Source organism: Xenopus laevis, chromosome 1L, assembly GCF_017654675.1.
Source record: "Xenopus laevis strain J_2021 chromosome 1L, Xenopus_laevis_v10.1, whole genome shotgun sequence".
Lineage (NCBI taxonomy): Eukaryota > Metazoa > Chordata > Amphibia > Anura > Pipidae > Xenopus > Xenopus laevis.
The window spans coordinates 175,624,919-175,649,811 of NC_054371.1; the positions used below are offsets into that span (position 1 = coordinate 175,624,919).

At 35.1% G+C, this 24,893-nt stretch overlaps 1 protein-coding gene across 11 annotated transcripts in view; it reads left to right on the forward strand.

Annotated features, from left to right (window-relative positions):
* Positions 1-24,893, forward strand: part of clip1.L (CAP-Gly domain containing linker protein 1 L homeolog) — an 80,575-nt gene that overhangs the window by 37,422 nt on the left and 18,260 nt on the right. For 8 of the 11 annotated variants that reach the window (XM_041567637.1, XM_041567608.1, XM_018263091.2 and 5 more), the window contains 10 exons: positions 3,630-4,577; positions 6,645-6,761; positions 8,669-8,726; positions 9,915-9,998; positions 10,444-10,600; positions 10,711-10,876; positions 11,985-12,200; positions 15,088-17,826; positions 19,585-19,722; positions 20,765-20,871. In XM_041567637.1, coding sequence (XP_041423571.1) covers positions 3,630-4,577; positions 6,645-6,761; positions 8,669-8,726; positions 9,915-9,998; positions 10,444-10,600; positions 10,711-10,876; positions 11,985-12,200; positions 15,088-17,826; positions 19,585-19,722; positions 20,765-20,871 — 4,730 coding nt within the window. The remainder of the gene's footprint in view (positions 1-3,629; positions 4,578-6,644; positions 6,762-8,668; positions 8,727-9,914; positions 9,999-10,443; positions 10,601-10,710; positions 10,877-11,984; positions 12,201-15,087; positions 17,827-19,584; positions 19,723-20,764; positions 20,872-24,893) is intronic. The other 3 variants (XM_041567635.1, XM_041567632.1, XM_041567641.1) reach the window with 3 other exon arrangements.

Sequence of the window (24,893 nt, forward strand, 5' to 3'; positions counted from 1 at the left end):
CCAATTGCCTCTCATTGTGAGAATTCGGAAAAACCTCTGATTTCTGCCCATTCGTCTTACTGATTTGAAATTGTGGAAGAGCTTGAGTGTATTCCAATCTTGAAATTGTGTTGACCACAGGTGATATTGAACTTTACGTGCCTCAGACCTACACTGGACACGTCTATTTTTTCAGTGTATTCAGTGTATTTTTTTTTTTTGAAGCAGTATTTTTCGCATTGCATGAGTCTGGTTGTGTAGTCAGATGCTGTAATTCTACCACAACGGGCAATAAAGTAATGTTTTATTTGTTTCATCTGTCCATATAAAACATATACAGTCACTGGATATCCAATTCCTGTTGTCTCTTCAACTTTTCCTTACCTTACCACTTGAATTTTGGTGTAAATTTTTTTCTAAACCTTTGCTAGAAGAGTATCACCTATTTGCCATCTTTTTAATTCAAAAAAGTCTTTCTCATTTGCAGGCAAAATGCAATTTATATACAGATTTGGCCCTACACAGGATGCAAATTACCAACTTCTTTTATCAGACATTTGAGGATTGCAGTTATATTTAATTTAGTGCCACTTCTACAAATTATTACATTTTGTTTGTATTATGCAATTGAAGCTAGGAGTGATTATTGCAAAACGTTCATGCTATGTTACATGTTAGGCCCTACTTAGCAGCACAGATGATTGAAGGTTTTCCATATTTGCCCTAATATAAGCTTGTCCCTTAAACTTTTTCTTGCACAAAGTGTATTCCATTTTTTCCCTCAGAAAAGCATGTGATTATTTTAAATAGTTTCTCTGGTAATTATGGATCAGAATTAGGATTAAAGCTATGTTATTCCAGTTTGAAGATAACATGAAGCTTGGGCTTTACTGTGAATATTTAAGATACCCTGAATAAAAATCTACTACTGCCTTTTACAGTCAATGTTTCCCAATTCATTGCACTGAGAATAGGGAATTGTTTAGATGAGAGAATAGGGAATTATGTAGTTGTGAAGCTGTGCTGGAATGGGCCGTTGCATCAAACACAGCCAATGTGGAGGGCATTTGATTGGAGCTGTAGAATAGTTGTTAAATACAATCCAAAATTAGCTTAAGTATTGTTTTTAGAAACAGAATTGCTTCTGCCAGAATTGCTTTTTCATAGAAGCTCTTAAATCTGATTTGATTGTTTTCAGTGCTTGTATTTAAAGTTATTAGGAGTCGAGAGTCAAAATTGCTTTACTCTATACGATTTTACAGCTCTGTTGACTTGCCCTTTACACTATATTCTCATCTATTCCCAGAAACTAGTTACATAGCTATGCCTTGACTTGGGCAGTCAGTACCCCATGGCTGCTCAATTGGAATGAAGCTTGAAAAAATGGCAAGACATGAAAATGCTCTTAAAGTTGTGGTTCACCTTTGAAATAACCTTTAGTATTACGTAGAGAGTGATATTCTGAGACAATTTGCAATTGGTGTCATTTTTTAAGGTTTTTGAGATATTTGGCCTTTCAATTTGCATTTCAAGCAATCAGGTAGCTAGGATCCAAATTACCCTAGCAACCATGCATTGATTTAAACTGGAATATGAATTTGAAATCCTGAATAGAAAGATGACTAGTAAAAAGTATCAATAACAATTCATTTGTAGCCTTACAGAGCATTTGCTTTTTAGAAGGGGTCAGCGACGCCCATTTGAAAGCTGCAAAGAGTCAGAAGAAAAAGGCAAATAATTATAAAACTATTAAAAATAAATAATGAAAACTAATTGAAATGTTGTTTAGAATTGGCCATTCTATAAGATGTTAAAAGTCATCTTCAAGGTGAACCCCTTTAAAGGGATGGTTCACCTTTAATTTAACACTTGAAATGTTCTAGAATGTCCGATTCTAAGCAACTTTTCCATTGGTCTTCATCCAGCTTTCAAATGGGGTCTCTGATCCCATCTAAAAACCCAATTTTCTTCAAAGCTACAAATGTATTGTTACTTTTTAATTATTCATCTTTCTATTCAGGCCATCGGCTATTCATATTCCAATTTATTATTCCAGTCTGGTATTCAAAGTAGTGCATGGTTGCTTGGGTAATTACATCCTAGCAACTGAATTGCCGAAATTGAAAACTGGAGAGCTGCTGAATAAAAAGCAAAATAACTCAAAAACTACAAATAATTCAAAATGAAAACCAATTGCAAATTGTATCAGAATATCACTCTCTACATCATACTAAAAGTTTACTCAAAGGTGAACAACTCCTTTAATGCCTTAATACATACAAAAGCAAGTGCATTGGGTATAATACATTTTTATTCTCCAAAATGCAGCCTTGTATCACAAATTTCCTGTATAATTGTGGATGCAGCTTCAGCTTTATGCTAATGTGGATGCAGATGGTAAATGATGTATAGTTCTAGGACAAGTGTGAATTGCCTCATTAGGGTATGAATTGCATCATTTCTGATGCAGTCCAAGTTTGTTGTGTGCCTTTTTAAGATCAGCATGCAAAGAGAGCACTGCAAAGGGAAAATGCTTAATTCCAGGTTCCTTTAGTCCATGCTCACTATCCTTTGCACCTTGGAAATAAAATGGCAAACTGGGCACAACTAGTGTTTAGGTGCACTTTTTTGGAATGTGTATGGAAACAAGTGCCTTTTGTGAATTACATTGGTGTTTTTGCACTTTACCTTGGGAGACTGGATCTTCCATAACATCTGCATAGTATCTACACTAAGCTTTTGCAATATATCTGGTATTTTTGTTTACAATACCTTTCACTTTGTAGTGTAGAACATTGGATGTGTCTGCCGTATAAGAGCAGTTTAGCAAGCACATTGCAATAAAATCCCGGCTTTTGCAAAAATCCAAAATATCTAAACGGATATTTCCATATTCCATAAAGATCTGTCCTAAATAATGGTTTGTCTGTGTTACATTTGAGTACAGGTAAAATTTGCCTAAATACATTTTATGCTTTAATTAACCTTAATAATTAATAAAAGTGTAGACCCATAATATACATGTATTACTTGTTTCTCCCTACTTTCAATACTTTTTTGTTGGGAGGTTCAATCCAAAGACTAGTACAGTGTATATATTTTATTTGTATGTAGTATTTAACATTCATGTATTTTTCTTAAACAGATACTGAAGTATGGGGACATACTGAGGCAACATTAATTACATATGAGTGTGAGGTTTTTGTTATTTCTTTTTAGAATAAAACTTGTATCTGTTGCTGGAGGTATTATTTGTCTGTTCTGTGCCCTAATCATCTTAGTTGGTAGCTTTAATTCTGCCATTTAGGGAAGTAAGGATTTTAGAAGAAATAGGATTACTAGTACACTTTTTTGTATATAATATTTATTCATAAACTTGGAACAATTTAAAAACAGAATAAGCAAAACTAAGTTAATGCTTTTAACATTGGAGGTTTTGTAGAACTATAATTTACTTTTTATGACGGAGATTTGTTTCCAGGATAATAGGGAATTTTTATTTAATTAAAACTTAAACTAATTATTTTTAATGGGACACTTTATTTTTCTTCAATAAGAGTTTTTACTGATTATGTATTACTGAACTACTTGGAATGTATATTTAATATACTTGCTTTTTGTCTCTCCATAAAATAAATTTTGAACTTCAGGTGGCAACAGTTTCCGAAAAATCTCGCATCATGGATTTGGAAAAAGATCTGGCTCTAAAAACCAAAGAAGTTGGAGACTTACGGCAAAGACTTGTAGAGAGCGACAAGCAAGCCGGTAATGTTGACACATCACTTTCTCTACTGCAAGAACTCAATTCTTTACAAGAGAGCATTGCTACAATGACTAAAGAGCACAATCATGAACTTGATTTTCTCAAAAATAAGCTTGAACATACAGAAGAGAACCATGCAAAGGAGATTGAAGGATTGAAAGTATCTACAGAGAAGATATCTAAAGAGAATGAAACATTGAAAGTTAAGCTAAACCATGCAAACAAGGAGAATTCAGATGTAATTGAGCTTTGGAAGTCAAAATTAGAGAGTGCAATTCATTCACATCAGCAGGCAATGGTAGAACTAACACTTTCTTTCAATAAAGGCACCAGTGCAGAAAATTCTGCATTGATTGAAATTAAGGCTCAGATAGAAAATTTAAAATTACAACATCAAAAAGAGATAGAGAGACAGAAGTGTGCACAAGATAAAGAGCTTGCTGTCCATCTAAAGGAAATAGAAGACTTGAAGTCTAAACTTCAGGAATTTAATGAAGAAAAAGAAATTGAGCTAGAGACCATGAAATCTACGTTGGAAACTGCAGAAGAGCAACATCTTATTGAAATGGAAGACACTTTAAATAAACTCCATGACACTGAAATTAAGGTAAAGGAACTGGAGGTTTTGCAAGGCAAATGCAAAGAGCAAAGTCAGATCATTGATAGGTTAACAGCTCAAATGAAAACTGCAGAAGAGACTCTTGTGAGTTTTGATGCAGTGCAGAAAGCAGAGTCTGAAAGTAAAATGGAAATCTTGAGATATAAAGAAAACATTGAGGCAGCTGACGTTAAAATTAAAAATCTTGAGTCTGAAAAGCACGTGGAAAGTAGCAAGGTTTGTACCATCCACCATCATTTACTTTATTTTCCTTTTGGTTATTTTATTTGTTTTGTTAAGTTCTCTTTATTACTTTTAGTCATGGTATTATTTGCTTGTTACACTGTGGAAATGTTAAAAAGAACACTGATTTTACTTAATTTGGAAAGAACCTAACTACTTATTAAAATAGAAAGTCTTGGCAAAAGTAGTTTTTACATTTTGACATTATTTTTATTATTATTATTAATAATAAAGACCAGCAACATTTAGGGGGTTATTTATCAAAGGTCGAGTTGTGTTTTCCCAAAAACTTTTCAAAAATTTTCAGGGTAGTTTTCAGTCAAAAATTTAAATTTTTGTGTTATTTAAAAAAAAAATTGAATTGTTCGAGATTCATTATAACCCAAAGCTGGAAATTGCACGGATTCAGAAAAACTCCAGCTAAAACCTGTCAATGTCATGTAGAAGTCCCTTGAACCATTTGAAGATTTTTTTTTTATAACTCTTTATTTATAAAGGTTATATGCATATATCAACAAATGAATAAAACTTATAAAAATACAGAAAAAAGGGCAAATAAAGAATACAGAAATCCTATAATTAAAATAAAAATAAAATACCAAGAAATGAAATTAGTACATAGTTTGATCTCATTGCATTATGGAGAGTATCTGCATATGAAAGTGAAGCAAGAAATGTATCCCATGGTGACCATATGGATGTGTGGAGATCCAGTTTGTCTTCCAAAAGGGCTGTTAAATAGTGCATGGACTGGATAAATTTAAGCCTATCAATAACATGTGAGATAGCGAGAGAGGGAGCCACCCAATGAAGGGCTATAACCCAGCATGCAGCTGCTAGTATTTGAGATACCAGTTTACAAGGATGAGGAGCAAGTCTAGGGTAGGGTTTTGACAGTCACCTCTACTATCTGAGAAGCCAGTTTGTACACTTCAGTCCATAAAGCTGACACAATGAGGCATTGCCTACAGGCATGAAGATAATCACCCTCTGTCGTACATCCCCTGAAGCAGGTGGATGGAAAGTTTGGATTAATGTCACGTTTACGATTAGGTGTAAAGTGCCAACGAAACATCACTTTGTATGCAGTTTCCCGAACCCCAACATTAGGGGAGAGCTTTGTAATTGAACACCATATTTTAGTCCAAGTATCAAATGATATAGGGGTTCCCAAATCGGTCTCCCATGCTGCCATGTATTTATCTGAAACTGGAGAGGGAACCTCTATTAGTTGAGAATAAAGTAATGAAATTACATTTCTGGTGCCAAGTGGGTTACGACAACAGAACTCATATAGTGAGCCCTCTAGCTTAGCTCGATGTGGAGATTGGTAGTCATAAAAGTGGGAGAGCTGGTTATAGCGGAAATGCTCTAAGGGAGGGAAAGCATACATATCACAAAGGAGGGAAGTATTTGAATTCTTGTATAGACAATAAATTTTATAAAGTGTGTAGCCCATTAGAAGTCCATCTATGAAAAGCTAAATGATTTAGCCCTAGAGGAATGTCTATTAAGAGATGAATGTTTGCTTCAGGGTTTTCCATAGCTGCAGGTGAAACTTAATAATGGGGTTTGTCCATTTGAAGATTTTAATCCTTAACTCTTTATGTTTGAGTTTTTTTCAAATTGCAATACAGTGAAGATTGGGGATGCTCCTCATCACATACTACTAAAAGAATGCAAAGTTAGATAGTTCTATGGAGCAGAATTTTTTAAAATCAGTTTTTTTCCCCCAGCTGCTACAATTGAAACTCCTCTTGACGGACAACTTCTGTGTTTTAACAGTAGTAAGCCAAGGAGCACAGAGCAGTAATATACTTCCCTAAAAATAAGTTCTCCTTGAAACCATATTTAAACTCTGAGCGCTTGGGCTGAGCTGCTTTAATTATTCGTTAATTTCAAAATTACCAGTGTTCTATCTGTAAAATAACACTGCTATTCATTTATTTTCTGCATTCATTACAGTTTATTTTCTGCTTTCATTACTTTAATCTTTTTTTTATAGTAATTAGATTTTATTTTATTTATTTTATTTTCATTTCATCTCATTAACATAACTAGGCAAATGATTTGGCTAAAGAGTTGTTGGAGCAAAAAGAAAAGCTTTCTCTGTCTGAGCAGAAACTAAGTTCATTTGTTCAGATGAAAGAGTCTTGGGAGAAAGAAATAGAAGACTTGGTAAGATCAGCTTTATCATGTTATGCACTTTCTAAAATAAAAATAAAAAGTTGTAAGCTAATGGTATCTTATTCTCCACTGTAGAGAAAATGCCACATATTGTATGTTACTGTATAAGGCATATGCTGCAGAGACAGATGAACCACTGCTAGTAAACACCACTGCAAATGTTTGAGCAGTGACTCGATCAGCCTAAAGTAGATAGATACCTTAGGCTAATTGTTCAGGGTTTTCATTGTCTTTATGCTCAGGAAAAAGACAGTGATCAAAATGTATTGATCTGTGTTTGACCTCTTCCCACAAAAATATATGAGAAATGGGTATTTAATCTACTGTTTTGCTCTAGTATAATACTAATAGCCCCTATCTGCCTATTAACAGCTTTCCATAAAAGCACATTAAAAAACACTCCATAAGGAGGAGTATAATGTCAGAAACATCAAATCGAGCCTTTGAGCAGTGGTGTGGTGATCACTTCCACATTTACTTTAGGCACAGGGGGAATTGTGATATCTCTTTGGCCACTGCTACAAATGCAAACAGTGTACCTTCCACTGCTATGTTTTATAGGCAATGTTTTTCTCACATATCTGTGTTGCAACCAGAGATAAATGGATTGAAGTGAAAGACCCTGTGTTCCATTGGCCTAAAGTAGTACATTTCCCACAACAGATAAATAAGGGCAGTTTGATCAAGGCTGTTTTTTGCCTGAACACAGCATCAGTTAAATTGGTGTGCTTGGCATTGGCCTTACACACAGGATAGAGGGAAGGTGTCAGTCCCAGTTTGTTGTGAGTTGTTTTAGCTTTTATGCAAATTATTACTGTTTTTTGTATTTTTGCTCCAAAAATTGCTGTGTAAAATGTTTGTTCTTGTTAGATGGGCCTGTATGCATGGCTACACTCTTTCTACCTATACAATAGGGTAATTTTTGTTTGCAGCCACCATTAGTTCCTGGTCACCAAAAATCTTCCACAATACTGGTTATTAGGAGAAGTCAGTGGAGTCTGCTAACTTGGGAATTCTCAAGCTCAAGATTTTCAAGAGTTGGGGGTTGGGAATACCTAGTAGTCACAGAGCAAGGGCAGACATGAGGCTACACTACCCTTTGCTAGTACCATTATACATTTTAGCTGATTAGTGATTAATTAGGGCTGATAAAGAAAAAACACATTTTTTATGTTTGGATGTTTGCATCCAAGCAAACCATGTTATTAGTAACAAGTGTGAGTTGAATTCAGTTTTAATGTTGGGGTTATTTTTTTCTTTCTATATTTAAATATAAAGACATAGAATATATTTCCTATAGTATTTCTAATGTGCATATTTAGCAGTTTGGCGCTGCTTTGTTTTCATAATGCTTTCACAATAGTAGTACATAGATTGGCCTATTTTGTTTTAGTTAATCTTGAATGCCTTGGAAAAAGACATATGACTACTTATATCTTTCAGCTGAAATATACAGACGTGAAATGCTGTGTGCAAACACTAAGCCATACGTTTTAATTTATGTTCTGCTATGCAGAAATTACATAGATATCACTCACAGGGTAACACACAGAACGCCAAGCATTATTCGCAAGCCTTGATTCCCTCTGGTGTTCCGTCAAGTCACCACAAGAATACTTCAATCATGGGATATGGAAATCAAAGGCAAACAGCAGAATACCTGCTAATCAGTGCTTTATTGTGCGTCCACACGTCCAAAAAGGGCCTTTTGCTGCCCGAAACATGTCGTGTGGACGCACAATAAAGCACTGATTAGCAGGTATTCTGCTGTTTGCCTTTGATTTCCATATCCCATGATTGAAGAAATTACATAGATAGTTGTAAATTAAATATAGCTTGCTTTTTAATGATAAAGGTTTCAAATACTTATACTATAACATATTTCATATGTCTTCTAGAAAAAGGGTCTTAATAACTCTTCTGAGAGTGCAAATCTGCTTCAAAAAACTTTGCAAGGTAAGTTTTGAATTTGTTATACATGCAGTTATTTCTCTTTAAAGTAAACGTAAACCATTTACTCTTTACAAGTACATTATAGACAGATAGCGTGGGATTGTCTTCTCATAGAAAAGAACAATGCAAAGAGGGCAACTAAAAATGCTTGAAAACTGTAAAAGAAATCATATGAAATACAAAAGTGATCAAAAGAACAATGCATTAATATTTTTGAAGGCTTTACATTTTATTTAAAAGAGTTAAAGTAATCATCATTAAAATTTGAATATTCTGCTTAATTTTAAATGTGCAAACCCCTTGGTGCGCTCCAGAACGCACTTGTCAGTAATGCATGTGGCTGATTTGTCTCAAGCACTGCCAGCCTTACCCACTCTGTGGAGGGAATATACCATGTATTTCACTAGTTCTAGGACACTGATAAAACATTTAATTCTGTTTCACATAAATGTAATAAGATTGTAGGAGATGTGGCCCTTATTTTTTTTTTTTTTTCAAAATGTTTTAATTTTCTTATGCTTTACAAGTAAAGTAAAATATAACAAATAAAATAAAATGAATTGACAACATAAATGTCAAGTACTAATCAGGTTTTGAGCAACAAAGTTGGTGATTAACGTCTTTAGATATCATAAGAGTGACCAACAAGAGGTTGTGGCCCTTATTTGACCACATGGGTGCAATAAACAGCTTTCACTTACATCTGATGGCTTATAGTTTTTGCAGACCTTAGAAAAGATGTCTTAATGTTATTAAATTCAACCACATTACACACCTACAGCCACAGATTTTCTTTTTTTGTATTGGTTGTAAGACATAGAGGGTGCTTTGCGAGGGTTCAGAATAATACACAGAGATTCATAGTTTCTGTTTGTCTATTTTATATTGAGAAACAAAGGAAATAATTGATGTTAGAAAGACACATACTTGTGCAGTTTGACCTGCATCCCCCCCCCCCAAACAATATCAGTTAGCAACTTGCATTCTGAAGATTTTTCCATGGCCCTTAATCCATGTTCGAAAAACTTGCTTGGAGAGAAGGAAGAGGAAAATACCACATAATAAGATCTGCAATTTACATATCTCTGAATGAATTTTCTTTATCTCATAAGTCTATAGTAACCCACTCAGTCTTGGGCCCATTTGCTAATACCGAAGTGTTTGATTATATTTTTTGTTTGTTTTAAACAGAAACTGTCAATAAGTTAGAGCAGAAAGAAAAGCAGTATGAGGAAATGTCCAGTCAGTTGGATCTCCTGAAGCCACGCTTTGTTTGTAAGTTGATTTGTCTCCTTTTTATACCCTGTTGGATATTATTTATAGTTAGAGTCTGCCCGCCTCATAGTGTGAATTAAAATGACAATTTGTTAAATAGGCATTTATTAAAATCTTGATATAAATCTTGCATGTTCCTGGAGTTACAGTTCTCTCTGTGGATAGCTACCAAACTTGAGACTGTGAGAAATGTTTATTATGTCAATTTTTTAATATTGCAGTATGATTGTCCACTCTCTGTACTTTTAGGTTTATGGCCTTACAGTGGATATGTTCCATTGTAACACCATGTTGCAGAAATTGCAGCAGCACTATGTTACTACTGAACCAAGTTGGCATTATTGGGCACTTAGATTTGTGGCTCTTTATTTTACTAGCACTTAGTGCTATCTCAGTATTGCTCATAATAACTTTTTTTGTTGCTAATCTCTCTCTTGTTTTCCAGCTCTGGAAAAATTGTTGAGAGAGTCTGAAGAGAAGGAGAAAAACTTTCTATCAACCAAAACTAAACTAGAGAAACAAATATCTGAAATGATCCAGTCTTCTGGTGATAGCTCTGCTCAGTTGACAACATTAAATGAGGAGCTGCAATCTAGGGAAAGGTAATTTCTGCCAATGAAATATAAACATAAATACAGTATACACACACTGCTCAGTGTATTTGCAGAACAACTATATTTCATAAGATTTTACATGAAATTTTGATGTTTAGAAATTTAGATGAGCTTCGCGAAGAACATACAAAAGCACGAGATCTGGTACATGAACTAGAGGAAAATATTGCTCTTGTGAGATCTGAAGCTAAAAGAAACTTTGAGGAGGCACAAAAATCTCACCAGGAGGAGGTGGAAAAAATGGCTTCCCAAATAGGAGACCTGGTAAGAATAAAAAACAGAATACTTTCTATAATTATATGATCTTAATACAAAACATTGTGATCTCTGTAACATAAAGTATCTGTGCACACAAATGCAGGACTCAGTCTCTAACAAAATCAGTCAATAACTTTAGTGTGAAGTTGACCAGTGATAGGACCAAGCAATGTTTGACTTGGATATCCTGTCCTTATTGCTGCAAAATAGTCACCCTAATATATCTAATTTATCTAGCTAATATACTGTGTTCACTTATACTTGGTTGGCCAAGTAGGGTTTATTTAGCACACACACACAATGTTAGTGGATACATAAACATTGCCATACAGGAAACGGATGCAAAAGGATGTGCACAGGGAAAATTAGGATGACCAAAAAAAAAAAAGGCTTCACATAAGAGAAGGCATAGAAAGGGCCAGATATTTCAGAGGACTATAAGTAGGCGGAATAGGGTAGGTTCCAGAAAGTGGTAAAGAAATAGGACAGACACAGAAAGAGGGAGGCAAAAATAAAATACAATACAGTAAAGACATGAATGTAGAAAGAAGAGGTAGAAAGAAGACACAGTGATATATATATATATATATATATATATATATATATATATATATAAAGATAATCACAACTAAATGTTAAAAGCACAAGAGAAATAAGGAAAACATTCAAGTAGTGGGTAATTTTGCTAGTACAGGTATGGGACCTGTACCCAGATAATGGATATTTCTGTAATTTGGATCTTCATAACTTTCCTACTAGAAGATCATTTAAACATTAAATGAACCCTTAAATGAACCAGATAGGCTGGTTTTGCTTCCAATAAGGATCAATTATATCTTAGTTTGGATCAAGAACAAGGTACTATTTTATTATTACACAGAAATAGAAAATCATTAAAAAAAATTGGATCATTTGGATAAAATGGGGTCTATGGGAGACAGCCTTTTTGTAATTTGGAGATTTCTGGATAATGAGTTTCCGGATAACGATCCCATACCTGTATATATAGTATAGGAAATGGAGGGATGCATTATGAAGACATAATGTAAGAATCAAGTATATTTTATAGCCAACTATGTCAATATTTTAATGGTGATTTCCCCCCCCTCCCCAGAAACTAGAAATCGAAAAGAACCAGACTGAAAATAAAGAACTTAAAAAAAGTCATGATAAAATAACTGCTGGCTTGGATACCCAGCACCAAGCACTGGTTGCCACACTAACGCAAAATCTAGAAGAAAAAGAAGATCTGTGGAAAACCGGCCAAGCCACAATAAGTGATATGAAGGTACAAATGGAGGATCTAAAACAACAATCAGAACAAATCAAGGTATTTCAGACCAAGAGTAATACTTTATTTGATAGTATTTACCTTTGTCACAAATATTGTTTTGTTTTTTTTGTACAGTTTTACAGTTTTTTGTAAGATAAATTATACTGATACGGAGAGAGAAAAAAAGAAGGGGGAGCGCATTGAAAGGCTTGTAAAACCTGACTTTTTGCCCTAAAATGTTGTTTTGTGTAATAAAAGGAAGGATAATGTTTGGTCTTTGTGAAACATCAGTGGAGTTCAGATATGTTGACCAGAACCCCCTTCTCTTTAATGATTAGCTCCAGCAAGAGAAACCAATCTTTAGCAGGAATGAAAAAGCCGCACTTTGGGACATTGCAGATTAATTTGTATATCTCTGGCCATAGTTCCTGAAGTGAGATAATTGTAAGGTGTAAACTGTTTCAGCAATATATACAAATCCAGCACCCACTTTCTCTCTGTCCATAGCCTGCGTATCCAACTGTGGTGGTATAGTCACTTTAAAGGAGAACTAAACCCTAAAAATGAATGGCTAAAAATGCCATATTTTATGTACCGAATTTATTGCACCAGTATAAAGTTTCAGCTTCTCAATAACAGCAATGATCCAGGAGTTCAAACTTGTCACAAGGGGTCACCATCTTGGAAGGTGTCTGTGACACTCACAAGAGCTTATATAGATATACCCCGGCCCAGTGCACTTTTTTGCTAATAGGAGCATTGGTCTGGGGTATCAGATAAGCAACATTTTGGCAACACCCCCAGTGATTTTTTTTTTTTGTTCTCCTTTAATGTGAAAGATTTATGTAAATTTAGTCCACAGTGCTCTGGCACAGATCACACCAGATTGCACATTTCAAATGCCCTTACATAGGGGTAGTTTTTTGAGAGTGTTTGAGGCAGATTTAAGTCACAGGTTTGAGCATACCCTAACTGTGTTAATATTGATAATATTCTTTCTGCTTGTCCCCAAGAGTCTTCAGATATCAGTTTTAGTACACTGCAATTCATTGTGTTTTTTTCTTATAGAATATGTTTCATTTTTAAGTTTGATAATAAAAATATAAAACAGAAACATGCATGTTGAACTCACAGAAATGCATAGAAACACAATAAATTTGTTTTGCTGCATTCAAAGACCCTTGTGTACAAACCCAGATTTGGATGAACCCATTGGCAGCAGCTGGCCTGGAATATTTTCTAATTGTGGAGAAAATGTATATGCTATTAACTGTGCATTGTAGTTATGATGCTACCTAATCCTTTTTATAATTACATAACAACTTAGTCCATCAAAGTCAAGGAAACCATTTAAAAATATTTCACTACATTTTCTGCAACCATAGAAAGAAGCATTTGATACCTGTTGCGATGACCATTGAATGTGGCCCAGTCTCTTAAAAAGTAACTATTCCATAATGTAAAGGGTTAAAATGTCCATGGCTTAGGGATGGTCTTCTCTCCATAAATGCTTAAAAAGTACTCTTATGACAATGAGTAAGGCCCATAGCACACAGGAGGGAATACTAATAAATGAGAAGTGCTGCATGCATAGTACACAAAGTGGTGACAGACAAAAAATCTTGCTTGAGGAAGATAGTGGCAGTAAAAACGCTTGTGTGCTATTAGTCTTAGAAGAGATAATTGGTCAAATCAAACAGCTGACTTCTAAATGTGTATATAGTGTCAAGAATAATAAATAGCTCTATTGCTGGTTTTCCTATATCCACTGACCCAGCAACATTTGCTACAGTATGTGCAGGCAATGGCAAACATCACCATGTGAAAAATATGTGGTTGTTTTGGTATCACGATGGGGACACAGTTAGCGCCACATATTTCTTCCTGTATTCATGCATATTTAGCAACATTTTAATGTTTACATACCACTGAGAATATAACGAAAGCCCCTGTTGTTGCAAGAAAATTATTTTAAGATGTAAAAATATTTTATTTTACTTGTAGCAAAGGCTTAAACACTGCTTAACTCATTTTTTTTGCAATAACTTTCTGCAACTAATATATTTCATATTCTTCATGTGCTGTACAAAAATCTAACATTTTGTTACCCATTTTGTTTTATATCTCTCTCATGTTTTTACATAGCATTACATATGGGCTGCTATTGTTTTCTTTTGTTTTTGTATTTTGCAAAGCTTTCATAAATTGTTTTATGTATGCACTGGCACGCAGAAAACAGAGATCCCTTTTAAACTATTAAAGAAAGTTGGACTTGTCACATACTTAAACAATTTAAACCCATACCTCGGAGAAAATGGGATTTTAGGATCCGAAAATGTGGTACCTTTATTTGCACTTAACACCAGATCCAAAATATTTTAAATTATAGACTGAGTTCAACTTTCTGCCATTTAAAGTTTTTAAAAATAAATTTGATGCAACCACTACTAAGATAGTAAGATAGATATGTCTCGTATTTGTTTTTCTGATGGACGCAGTGCATTTATACCCCCCTGAAAATGCTAAGCAAACCATACACAAATTGAAATACATAACATCTACCAGATACCATTGGAGTATTCAAGTACATGCATCAACATACATAGGTGTGTTGTTTATTAGTCCACATAAAGCTGCTGACACACAAACAGTGTAGATGAAAATATATTTTTCATAAAAGTAACATCTGAAGATCTTAATTCACTAAACCAACGCTGAAAATACAAAATTAAGTTCATTGCATTTCCAGTTTTTAAATATGACTTTGGGTGTGTGATCTCTGGGTATTAATTTCACATTATATAATATTTACCTCAAAATACAATTGTGATTGGCGCATCAGTGCATACATAGAAATGCTGTAATCCTGCTTAATACACATTTTTTATTAGCTTGCTTTATTTCATTTTTGTTTCATTCCTTCTTTCTACCTTTGTCCTTTTAGTCTTTAACCTGTGTGTTAGAGTCTACAAGAAATGAATTTGAACTAATATCTGAAGAAATGAGGGTTTTGAAATTGGAAAGAGACAAACTGGCCCAAGAGGCCAGTACTTTAAAGGAAGGGGAGGAGTCTTTGAATTTAAAACTTTCAGAGTATGAATCCAGTATCAAGACAATGCAGCAAGAACAAAAACAGTTATTGTCAATAAATGATGATCTTAAACTTGGTAATGACAGTTTACTCATAAAAATAAAAGAGCTTGAAAACAAGAACCATGCTCTTAATGATGGAAATGAAGCTTTAGTTTCTGATAAAGAAAAAATGCTGTCTGAACTGGATAATGCAAAGCAAGAACTTTTGAAGATTACTATGGACAATGAAGACTTGCAGGCTGCTTTGGAAAAAATGGATGCCGATCTAAAAGAGCTTCAAAAAAGCAAGGATATGTTGGTTGCACAATGTGAGGATCTTCAGTACCAAAACCAAGAATTGCAAAATTATCAGAAAAATCTGACTGAAGAAAAAATAACTCTTGAGAGAGAAAAAGATGAAATCATTGAAATGCTTAAAAACACAGCAGAAGAAATGTTGAACAAGCAAAAACATTTGACAGAAGAGATCAGTGGCTTGAAAATGGAAAAAGAATCTGTAGTAGAAAAACATTTGGAACTTGAAAGCAACTTAAGTGCTTTAATAAGTGAGCGAGACAACCTATTAAAAGCCACAACTGAAATTAAGACTGAAAGAGAAGGTCTAATGCTAAAGCAAAATGAGTTGAATACACTAATTGAAAATCTGCATCAAGAAAAAGAGAGGTTAGCATTGGAACGGAACGCTAAAGAAGAAGAGCTTATTGCAGTTATATCACAGCTTAACCAATTACTGCAAGAAAATGCAACTCTCTTAAACAGTAAAGATGCCTTGACTTTAATGTGTGCAACAGTTGAAAAAGAAAAGCAAGAGTTGAAAGAGTATCAACATCAGCTTATAGATGAGAACAATTTAATTAACAAGGAAAAAGATGACATCATAAAAGTGCTTAAGCAGGCTCAAGAGGAAATTTCAACTGAACATAAAAACCTTGTTAATGAATTAGCTGGACTAAGAAGTGAAAAGGAGATTATAATAGAAAAACTTGTACAACATGAAAATAGGGTTTCTGTTTTAGTTAAGGAACAAGATGAATTGATAAAGACAACCAAAGAACTAACCTCTCAAAGGGATAAACTTTTGTTGAGCGAAAAAGAATCAAATGTAAGATTAAGTGATATACTTAAAGAAAAAGAGCAGACGGCGCTTGAGTTTAGTGAATTAACAGCAGAACTGTCCTCTTTTAAAAAACAACTTGAGAAGTCAACAAAAGATAATGAAGAACTTCGAACCACAAAGGAAACACTATCAAACTTGCTTGAAGAAATCAAGACAAGTAGAAGTGTTACTGACTCTGAACGTGTCAGTTTGTTACAAGAAAAAGAAGAAATTAGTGCATCCCTAAGAAAAGTATTTGCTGAGAAAGATGATCTTCTCAAACAAATTGAAGAAATTACAGCCACTTCAAAAGTGTCATTAGAACAGGCCATGTTATCTCAAAATGAAATGAAGGAAGAGATAAATAATCTGAAAAATGATAAAATATTAATATCTACAGAAATGGTAGAGTTAGAAAATAAATTTAAATCCGTTTCTGAAGAGAGATCTGCATTCATAGAGAGTAACACTGAACTTGTATCCAAAGAACAATCACTTATTAAGGACCTTACAGAATTTAAGGATAAATATGAAATTTTGAATTCATCAAACTCATTGTTGGATCAGGAAAAGAAAAGTCTCATAAAGGAACTCGAAGCTCTAAATGTCAGAATGAATGAAACAACAAAATGTGTTGATGAACTGACAAAAATTAAAGAAAATATTTCAGTGTCACTGGAACAAGCTCTTAAAGACAAATCTGATTTGGAAAAGGAGATCACCAGTATATTGCTAGAAAAGAATTCTTTGATGGAGGGTTATAATAAGTGTTGTTTAGAGAAGGAGCTGATGTTGAAAGATAGAGATGACTTGCAAGTCAAATTTCAGAGTTTTGAGCAAAGGTTAATAGAAGAAAGAGAGACATATACAAATGAGAAGGAATCACTTCTTTTGAAAAACGAAGATCTTCAAAAAATCCTAGACACAGTAACCGAAGAAAAGGAGCAGGCATTGTTAAAACATAAAGAGTTTCTCTCTGAGCAGCATAAACTTGTAGAGCAGAAGCAGGATATTGAAAATAGTTTGCACACACTTAGCAGAGAAAATGAAAGTTTACATGCTAAGAATCAATGTCATTTAACAAACATTGAAGAACTTCAAAGTCATATTGAATCATTAACTAAATCAAAATTAGATCTCCAGGACTCCTATAACTGTATTTCAAAGACGTTGGAAGATCTCCGTTGTGTCCATGAAGATAAAAAAGCAGAACTGGAGGGCTTGGTTCATGAAAAGTCTGAATTACTATTAGCTCAAGAAAATCTAATGGCATCAAATGGCACTATTTTAAAAGAAAAGGAAATACTCACCAAGAATTATGAAAAATTGTCTGAAGAATTGGTTTTATCAATGAGAAAGTTTGAAGAAGTCACAGCACAGTCTCAGCAGCTCAGTAACCAGTGCCAGGCTTTGCTTTATGAAAAGGAAGAACTGTTAGAGAAATACAATACACTCGAGACTCTTCACAGCAACACTGAAGCAAAAAAAGATGAGGTATCACCTTTGATATAAGTATATCTATATACAGTATATATAAGCTACTAACACTGAGCACTTTGCCAAATGGTAATGGGAACTCCACTGCCGCTGCATGATATGCACTTCACTTTGTGTGTGACATGTTATATACTAAATTAAGCTGGCACCAAACATTACATGCAACCAGGCCTGACATTTTATATGTATAATTATTTGTATTCTTTTTAACATTTACTGCCCGCTGTAAGTTTTGTTTTATCATTTAAAGGTATATACAATTTATTAACAAGTTCTCCGAAGCATGAATTTCAGGACTTCCAAAATAATTTGGCTGTTATTTAATGCACTGATAAATGCCTAAATTAGTTTAACTCCAATCTTATTCCTCTTTTGAATAATTATCCCTCTTATTTATAAATAATTATAAATGAAATTGCACTGGAGAGTTTAATTGTATGCATGAATAAAATAGTTGCTTAATTCTTGAATATCTTTTTTAAGTTTGGATGCTGCTGTTCCACTTAGTCATCACCAGTACATAGCTTTGGTACAGAGAGAGAGAGTGTCGGACTGGCTTCCCGGGCGCAGGGACTTTTCCCAATGGGCTCTTTGCCCTTCCTGAAGCTCAGAGCATTAACTCTTTTCTACCCTTTCTCATTGAAGGGGGCCAGGGAAATGACGCATTCAATGCCACAGATAAACAGCAGAATCCAGAGAGAGAGTTAATTATAGAGCTGGCAGGGGTAGTTTTTCCAGAAAGAATTTGCACAGTTTAAATGGGAGAAAAAGAGCTAAGAGATTCCCCATGCAACCTTATTGTTTAAACTGTAAACAGACCGTTTGTAGGATGAACATCTCTACCCCTATACTGTGTATCAATGCTATCCTCTGCATTGTGTCTGTAGCCACTGTATTGCTTTGTGCTCTTAGCTTGCTCGAACATTAATGCAATACAGAAAAATAACTTTTATTTGAAGCAACGTAGGTGGTTCTTTACAGTGAGGTCAGTGAGGTTGTGGAATGCACTGCTGGGTGATGTGGTGATGGCTGATTCAGTTAATGCCTTTAACAGTGGCTTGGATGATTTATTGGACAGACATAATATCATAGGCTATTGTGATACTAAATTCTATAGTTAGTATAGGTATGGGTATATATAATTTATCTGAGAGTAGGGAGGGGTGTGTGTATGGATGCTGAGTTTTCATTTGGAGGGGTTGAACTTGATGGACTTTGTCTTTTTTTAACCCGATTTAACTATGCAACACAGGAGAGCATAGCTGCCCACATATAATTAGTCATGAAGCAGGCTCTGGTTGCTCTGACAGCTCTGTGAATAACATTTTTCACAAAGACTTAAGTGAACTGACATCTAGTGGCCAAAAAAAAGTACATTCTATGTGATATCGATCACATTTGCACAATGGGTATCTCAAATGCAGATACCAGGGATTTTCTTAATAAAAAAAGGTTTTAGTGCTGTGGGTGGTTGCAGGCCTATGATATCAGGTTGTCTGGTGGGCCCTTGGTGTGGAAGTCTGACACTGTACAGAAAGAGTTCACACGTGATTTCAACCTCATCAGTGGGCAAGTCGTTTTGGCCATTTCAGTTTTTAGTAAAACAATTTATTTTTATAACAACCTTCAATCATGAAACTGGAATGACTAAGTGTAACTGTACTACTAAACCATTTAGTTACAGTAGAAGCTGTAAAGTAGCAGAAAGACTTCTGGTTTATTTTCTTTTATTAACCGTTATTTATTTTAACATAGGTGAGTCAGATGGCAAAAGAAACTTCTCAAATAGTTGAAAAGGTTACTGCAGAAAAATACAAACTTGTGAAAGAAAAGGAGGAAGCTGTTCATGAAATTGAAGCACTGAAGACGCTCAATCAGAAATTGCAAAAAGAAGTGAGTAGTTAAGTGATATGAACAGAAATCATATTCCCACCATTCACATTCTACCTTACCTAGTAATTATTATATGCTTATATATTGGTGTGTAGATAGCCATCTCAGGTCACAGTGGTCAGTCCTGGGTGGTTTACTATTGAGTGCTATTCTCATATCATCAGGGCATTTTTAGCAATAGAGGTGTCAGGAAGCTGTTATCTTGTTACCGTTTTGCATGTTCTGTTGGCTGCTGGAAAGAGGTTATAGGGGAAATATCACTCCACTTTGCAGTATACAGCAGTAAAGAGTCACTGAATTTGTCAGAGCACAAGTCACATGGCTGAGGTACCTGGGAAACTAAGAAGCCCCACATAAAAATCTGTTTGCTCTTTTGAGAAGTGTATTTCAATGCTGGAGGATTCTGCTGGAGGAGTGCTATTAACTGATGCATTTTGTAAAAAAGCAGATCTTCCTGTAACAGAATCCCTTCAAAGTTCTGAATAGATAGTTCTGAACAAATAGGGTGTTTTGTTACAAAAAAGTGATATTATTTGTTAGGGTGACAATACATTATGTTTTACACCCATTTAATATGCCTTTTTAACTGGCCGTACACAGTAGTATTGGTTGACGGACTCATTCCTGACCGAGTCAGCCGCTTATTGGCTCATATGTTGGGCCAAAAAGATGACCTTCATTATTAATGTCTGGTGAGGCCTCAGTCAAATATTGATTAATAAGACTGAAAATCCAATTGGATGAGTATCATGGTCTGCAAAACACTGCACTAGATTGCCTTGTAAAAAGAGGACTTTACTATCATTAGAAAAAATGAAGGATTATCATTTACGCACATAATCCTCAGCATTACAAAGTGATTAAAGCAAAGAGATAAACCTACAAGCTTCAGTTTGGTTAGTGCAACATTACATCTTGATAATTCTGTGGTCGAAGTTGTTGCAGTCTACAACCATTGTTTTATTAGCAGTCACATTCTTCTGTAAAGTCTTTTTTGTTGATGCATAGTTACTTGCTTGAGATAAAAGTTCTTTTCATACAGCTGAAGGATCTATCACAAGAACGTAATACAGTTAGTGAAGAGAACACTCGGAATGCTGAACTTGTAAAGTCAGGATGCCTGCAAACAGAAACACTCATGAAGGAAATGTAAGTATCTTTCAACTTTTACTAGCTTAAATGCTTATTTGAAAGGATTCTAACTGAATATAAAGTGAATAGTATTATGGTTTCCAGTATTTCCTGGACTATGTATTTGTCAGTTGCTAGACATTTTATTAATAAGCATGCAAGGAGAAACGCTATTGTACTGCAAAAGCAATGTTATTGAATAAAGGTGGCCATACGCATAACAATTGCAATCTTTCCTACAACCGTTGGTTGCAGGAGAGATAGTTTGTTTTCATTACAAACGGTAAGCTATATCATCAGATATACAGGTAGAAACAATAGAATTCTACCTCTAACTGACAATTTAGCAGTAAACCCTGGCCAACGCCTTCAAAAGCTCCCAATCAAAATGTTCCTCTTGGACAATCATCGAGCCAACCAATATAAAAGTCTTTTGCAGATATCAGTGAGCTCTTCTTCTGCCATACAAACACGTTTTGTACAATAATATCTGTGCGACATCAAGTAGAGCGCAAATGTGTAGGGGAGGACAAGGTAATGCAGTGAAGAAGTTCATGGAAGGAGTTTTAAGAGGCACATGATCTGTGAGGAAGGAAAGAGTTAGGACGGGGGGGGGGCACCAAGATTGTCAAATGAGAAATATGAATACTAGTGGAAATGTATTTGTGTAACATTAAGGGAACGATTTATCAAAAATCGAGTTTTTGTTTTTTTCACGATTCAAGAAAAAACACCAGTACAATTATACTCGAATATTCTTTGTAACCTTGAATATTCACCATTTATTAAAGAATAAAACCTGGCGAAGTTGTGGTTTTCATGCCTTTGTGCTGCAAATATTTGTTCAACATTGCTCATGTGCTCATAGAAATATAACAAAAAAGTGGCTAATATGTGTAAAGTAGTAAAATTATAAGCTCCTACACTAATCTTTTCAGTTATCTTTATTTCTACTCATTTCTCTTTTCTCTCTGTTTCATTCCCCTTTATCTTGTTCTAAGCCATATATATTTATTATACATATATATTAATTATATTCAATCCATTTTGTCTTAAACATGATGATGGAAGGTAAATAATAATGTATAGGTATTTCATCAGCAAGTCTTATTAGGTCAGTGTTCACCCAGTAGAAGAAGGTCAAACCAACAACAAATAGCAAACAGGGGAAATCAGTATTTCCTTATCAAGATCTCCCAAGTGTAGATTAGTTTAAAAAAGTTTCCATGGTAGTGCACTTTAAAGGACAAAAATTTATTTTTATAGTTTTCCTTAGAGATCCTGTTCCCTAGCCCTGTCAAACGCTTTTTGGTTCAGCAATATACAAAATTGCATTTCCTTGTTTGTCCTAACTAGACCCTAAACTATACTACCCAGAACCTCAAAATTTCATCAAAGCATCAGGATTTTATATTAACTCAAATACTCTGCTCAAACAACTGTCAATAGATCCACGTATTAAAATATATATTTTAATTATAAATTGCAGTGGCTTAAAACAACTCTTAGCAGTGAATATACTCTCTATAATAAAAATGGTTTCAGAATAAATTATATTGGAACTTAATAAAGATTTACAAAGATGCAATAAACTTCTGATATTGTGGCAAGCATGACTCATCATTTTAGATCATTGCCTGTTCCTCCTCCTGGATCAAGTCAACCGCAATCCATAATATAGGGTGGTTAGTCTTTTCTGCGTCTACATTTTTACAGGAAAGCATCTATTGACGGGCTGACTAACTGCTCACATCACAGAATATAGCATTTTTTATGGCTAAAACTAGGCACAGATCTATCCAAAGCATTAATGCCATCATACTTAAATACTCTATAGACACAAAAATATACAGGCAGGTTACTCGCTTCACATAAAATTGTCCCTCCTGTAAATAATTTTGATAGGGACCTTAAATTGTAAACTCCGCTGGGGCAAGGACAGATGTGAATGGTACATAAACTCTGTAAAGTAATGTGGAAATGTATCAGTGCTGTATTAATACCAGGAAATAAATTTGGGGTAAAACTAAAAGCTTAATTCCTTCCTGGTTTATTTCCATCTCCTTTCCTAAACCCTCCCTCCAGTCCATGTTTATTTCAGTTTAATCCTGAAAAGTACTCGGAACAGCTGTATGATACAAACTTCATTTATATGTAAAACGGCTCTTTGCTTATTACTGTCACATATGTCACCCAAAGGGATAAGTCAGTTATGCATAACAGTTTTGACCTTTCAAAATTAATATAGTTATGAAAATAGAAAAGCAAGATTTTTATTAGTATCTGTATGGATTTCTGCAAGCTTAATAACATCAAGTACAAGGTTCTGTCTTATGGTAACAAAGAAAAAGCAGATCAATCAAAATGTACAAATTGTTTATTTATAGCAGAACAAAGCAATTTAACAAACCTACACCTCCTCCAAAAACTTCACCACACCAGACAACGCAATAGTTCCCTGTTGTCCGTGTGATATTGTCTGCCAACCCAGCTACTATGTGCTGCTTTTTATTCACATGTATAGCAAATGGGGCAGTATTGGGTATCCAGGGTTCTGTTTGAGTTATGGAACACTTAGGGGTGTATTTGTTAACATTGGAGGCAAACATCATTGTTGATGTTGCCCATAGCAATCAATCGGCAATTAGATTTGAACAGTCACGTACAAGTTAGAAAACCAACGTAAAGATCTGCAACATCACTGGTTGCCACCTGGCCAGTTTTTTACCAGCCTGACCGGTAAAAATGAAGCTTGACCCCAATGTTAATAGGGAGAAAATCTAAATATACTGGAAGGCCGGTATTTTTCTCCAAAAAAGGTGTCAACCCTACTGGTGACGTTTGTCTTCAATGATAAAAAATACGGCCCTAATTGTAGAATTTGAACTCAGTTGAATTCTTGGTCAAAACCTAATGTGCATATTCAGATTTGAGCCGAATCCCCCAAATTGCATCCAAAAATTCTGGTCACCTCAGGTTGTTCAGTCCTTTAAGTCCTATGAGATGAAAGGAGAATGAAAGCTATTCCTATAACTTGGTACCCCTTGAGAAGCATACTTCGTCATGTATAGTTCTGCAATGGTTTGGGGGGAGTCACCTTAAGCAAGTTAATCTTGTGCCAGGTACTGTCCAGTTAAAGCCAAAAGGCTCTTGGCTACTGTGCATGCTGTGCCTGGGATTGGTTTAAAGAGAAAGGAGAATTCAACCCCCTAGGCGCAAATGAGTTCACGGCAGCTATCTTCTTCCGAGCGCTCTTCTTCCTGTAGTAATCGGCATTTGGTGGCGCATGCACAGTAGGAGGCATTTGCCAGTGCGGAGCTACTTTTTTCCGATTTCTTTTTCGGAAACTTTGTGACTTTCGGCGCATGCCTCCTACTGCGCATGCGCCACCAAATGCAGATGACTACAGGAAGAAGAGCGCTCGGGAGAAGATGGCTGCCGTGAACTCTGCTGGAGAGGACCTAGAAGGAGGGGTAAGTAACAAGTTAGGGGCATTCAGTGGCACTGTCAACCCCATTGTGCTGCATTGCTTTTGTGGAACAGCCTAACGGGCAGTATTTCTGGGACCAGTATTGGGATTCAGGAGGGTGGAGGGTACTAACCTAGATAAATATTTTTTGTTGTAGAGTCTCTTTGTAAAGTAGGTTATGCACCGAATCCACTATTTTGGGGTGGGAAGGGGAAACATTTTTTACTTCCTTGTTTTGTGACAAAAGGTCATGTGCTTTCCCTCCCCACCCCTAATTTGCATATGCAAATTAGGATTTGGTTTGGCTGGGCAGAAGGATTCGGCCGAATCCTGCTAGAAAAGGTCGAATCCCGAATCCTGGATTCAGTGTATCCCTAATGTAAAGAAGAATATTTAAAAAACAAGAATGTACCAGTGCATTATTCTTTTAAATATAGAAGAAATGTGCACAGACAAGGCTGATTGGTTATCCCCCTACTACTGTGCTTCTGGTATAAACTATTAGGACACGCCCACCCCTCATTTGAAACAGGGACCATAGCAGAGCTTTTGGAAGCTCCAATAAAGGGAC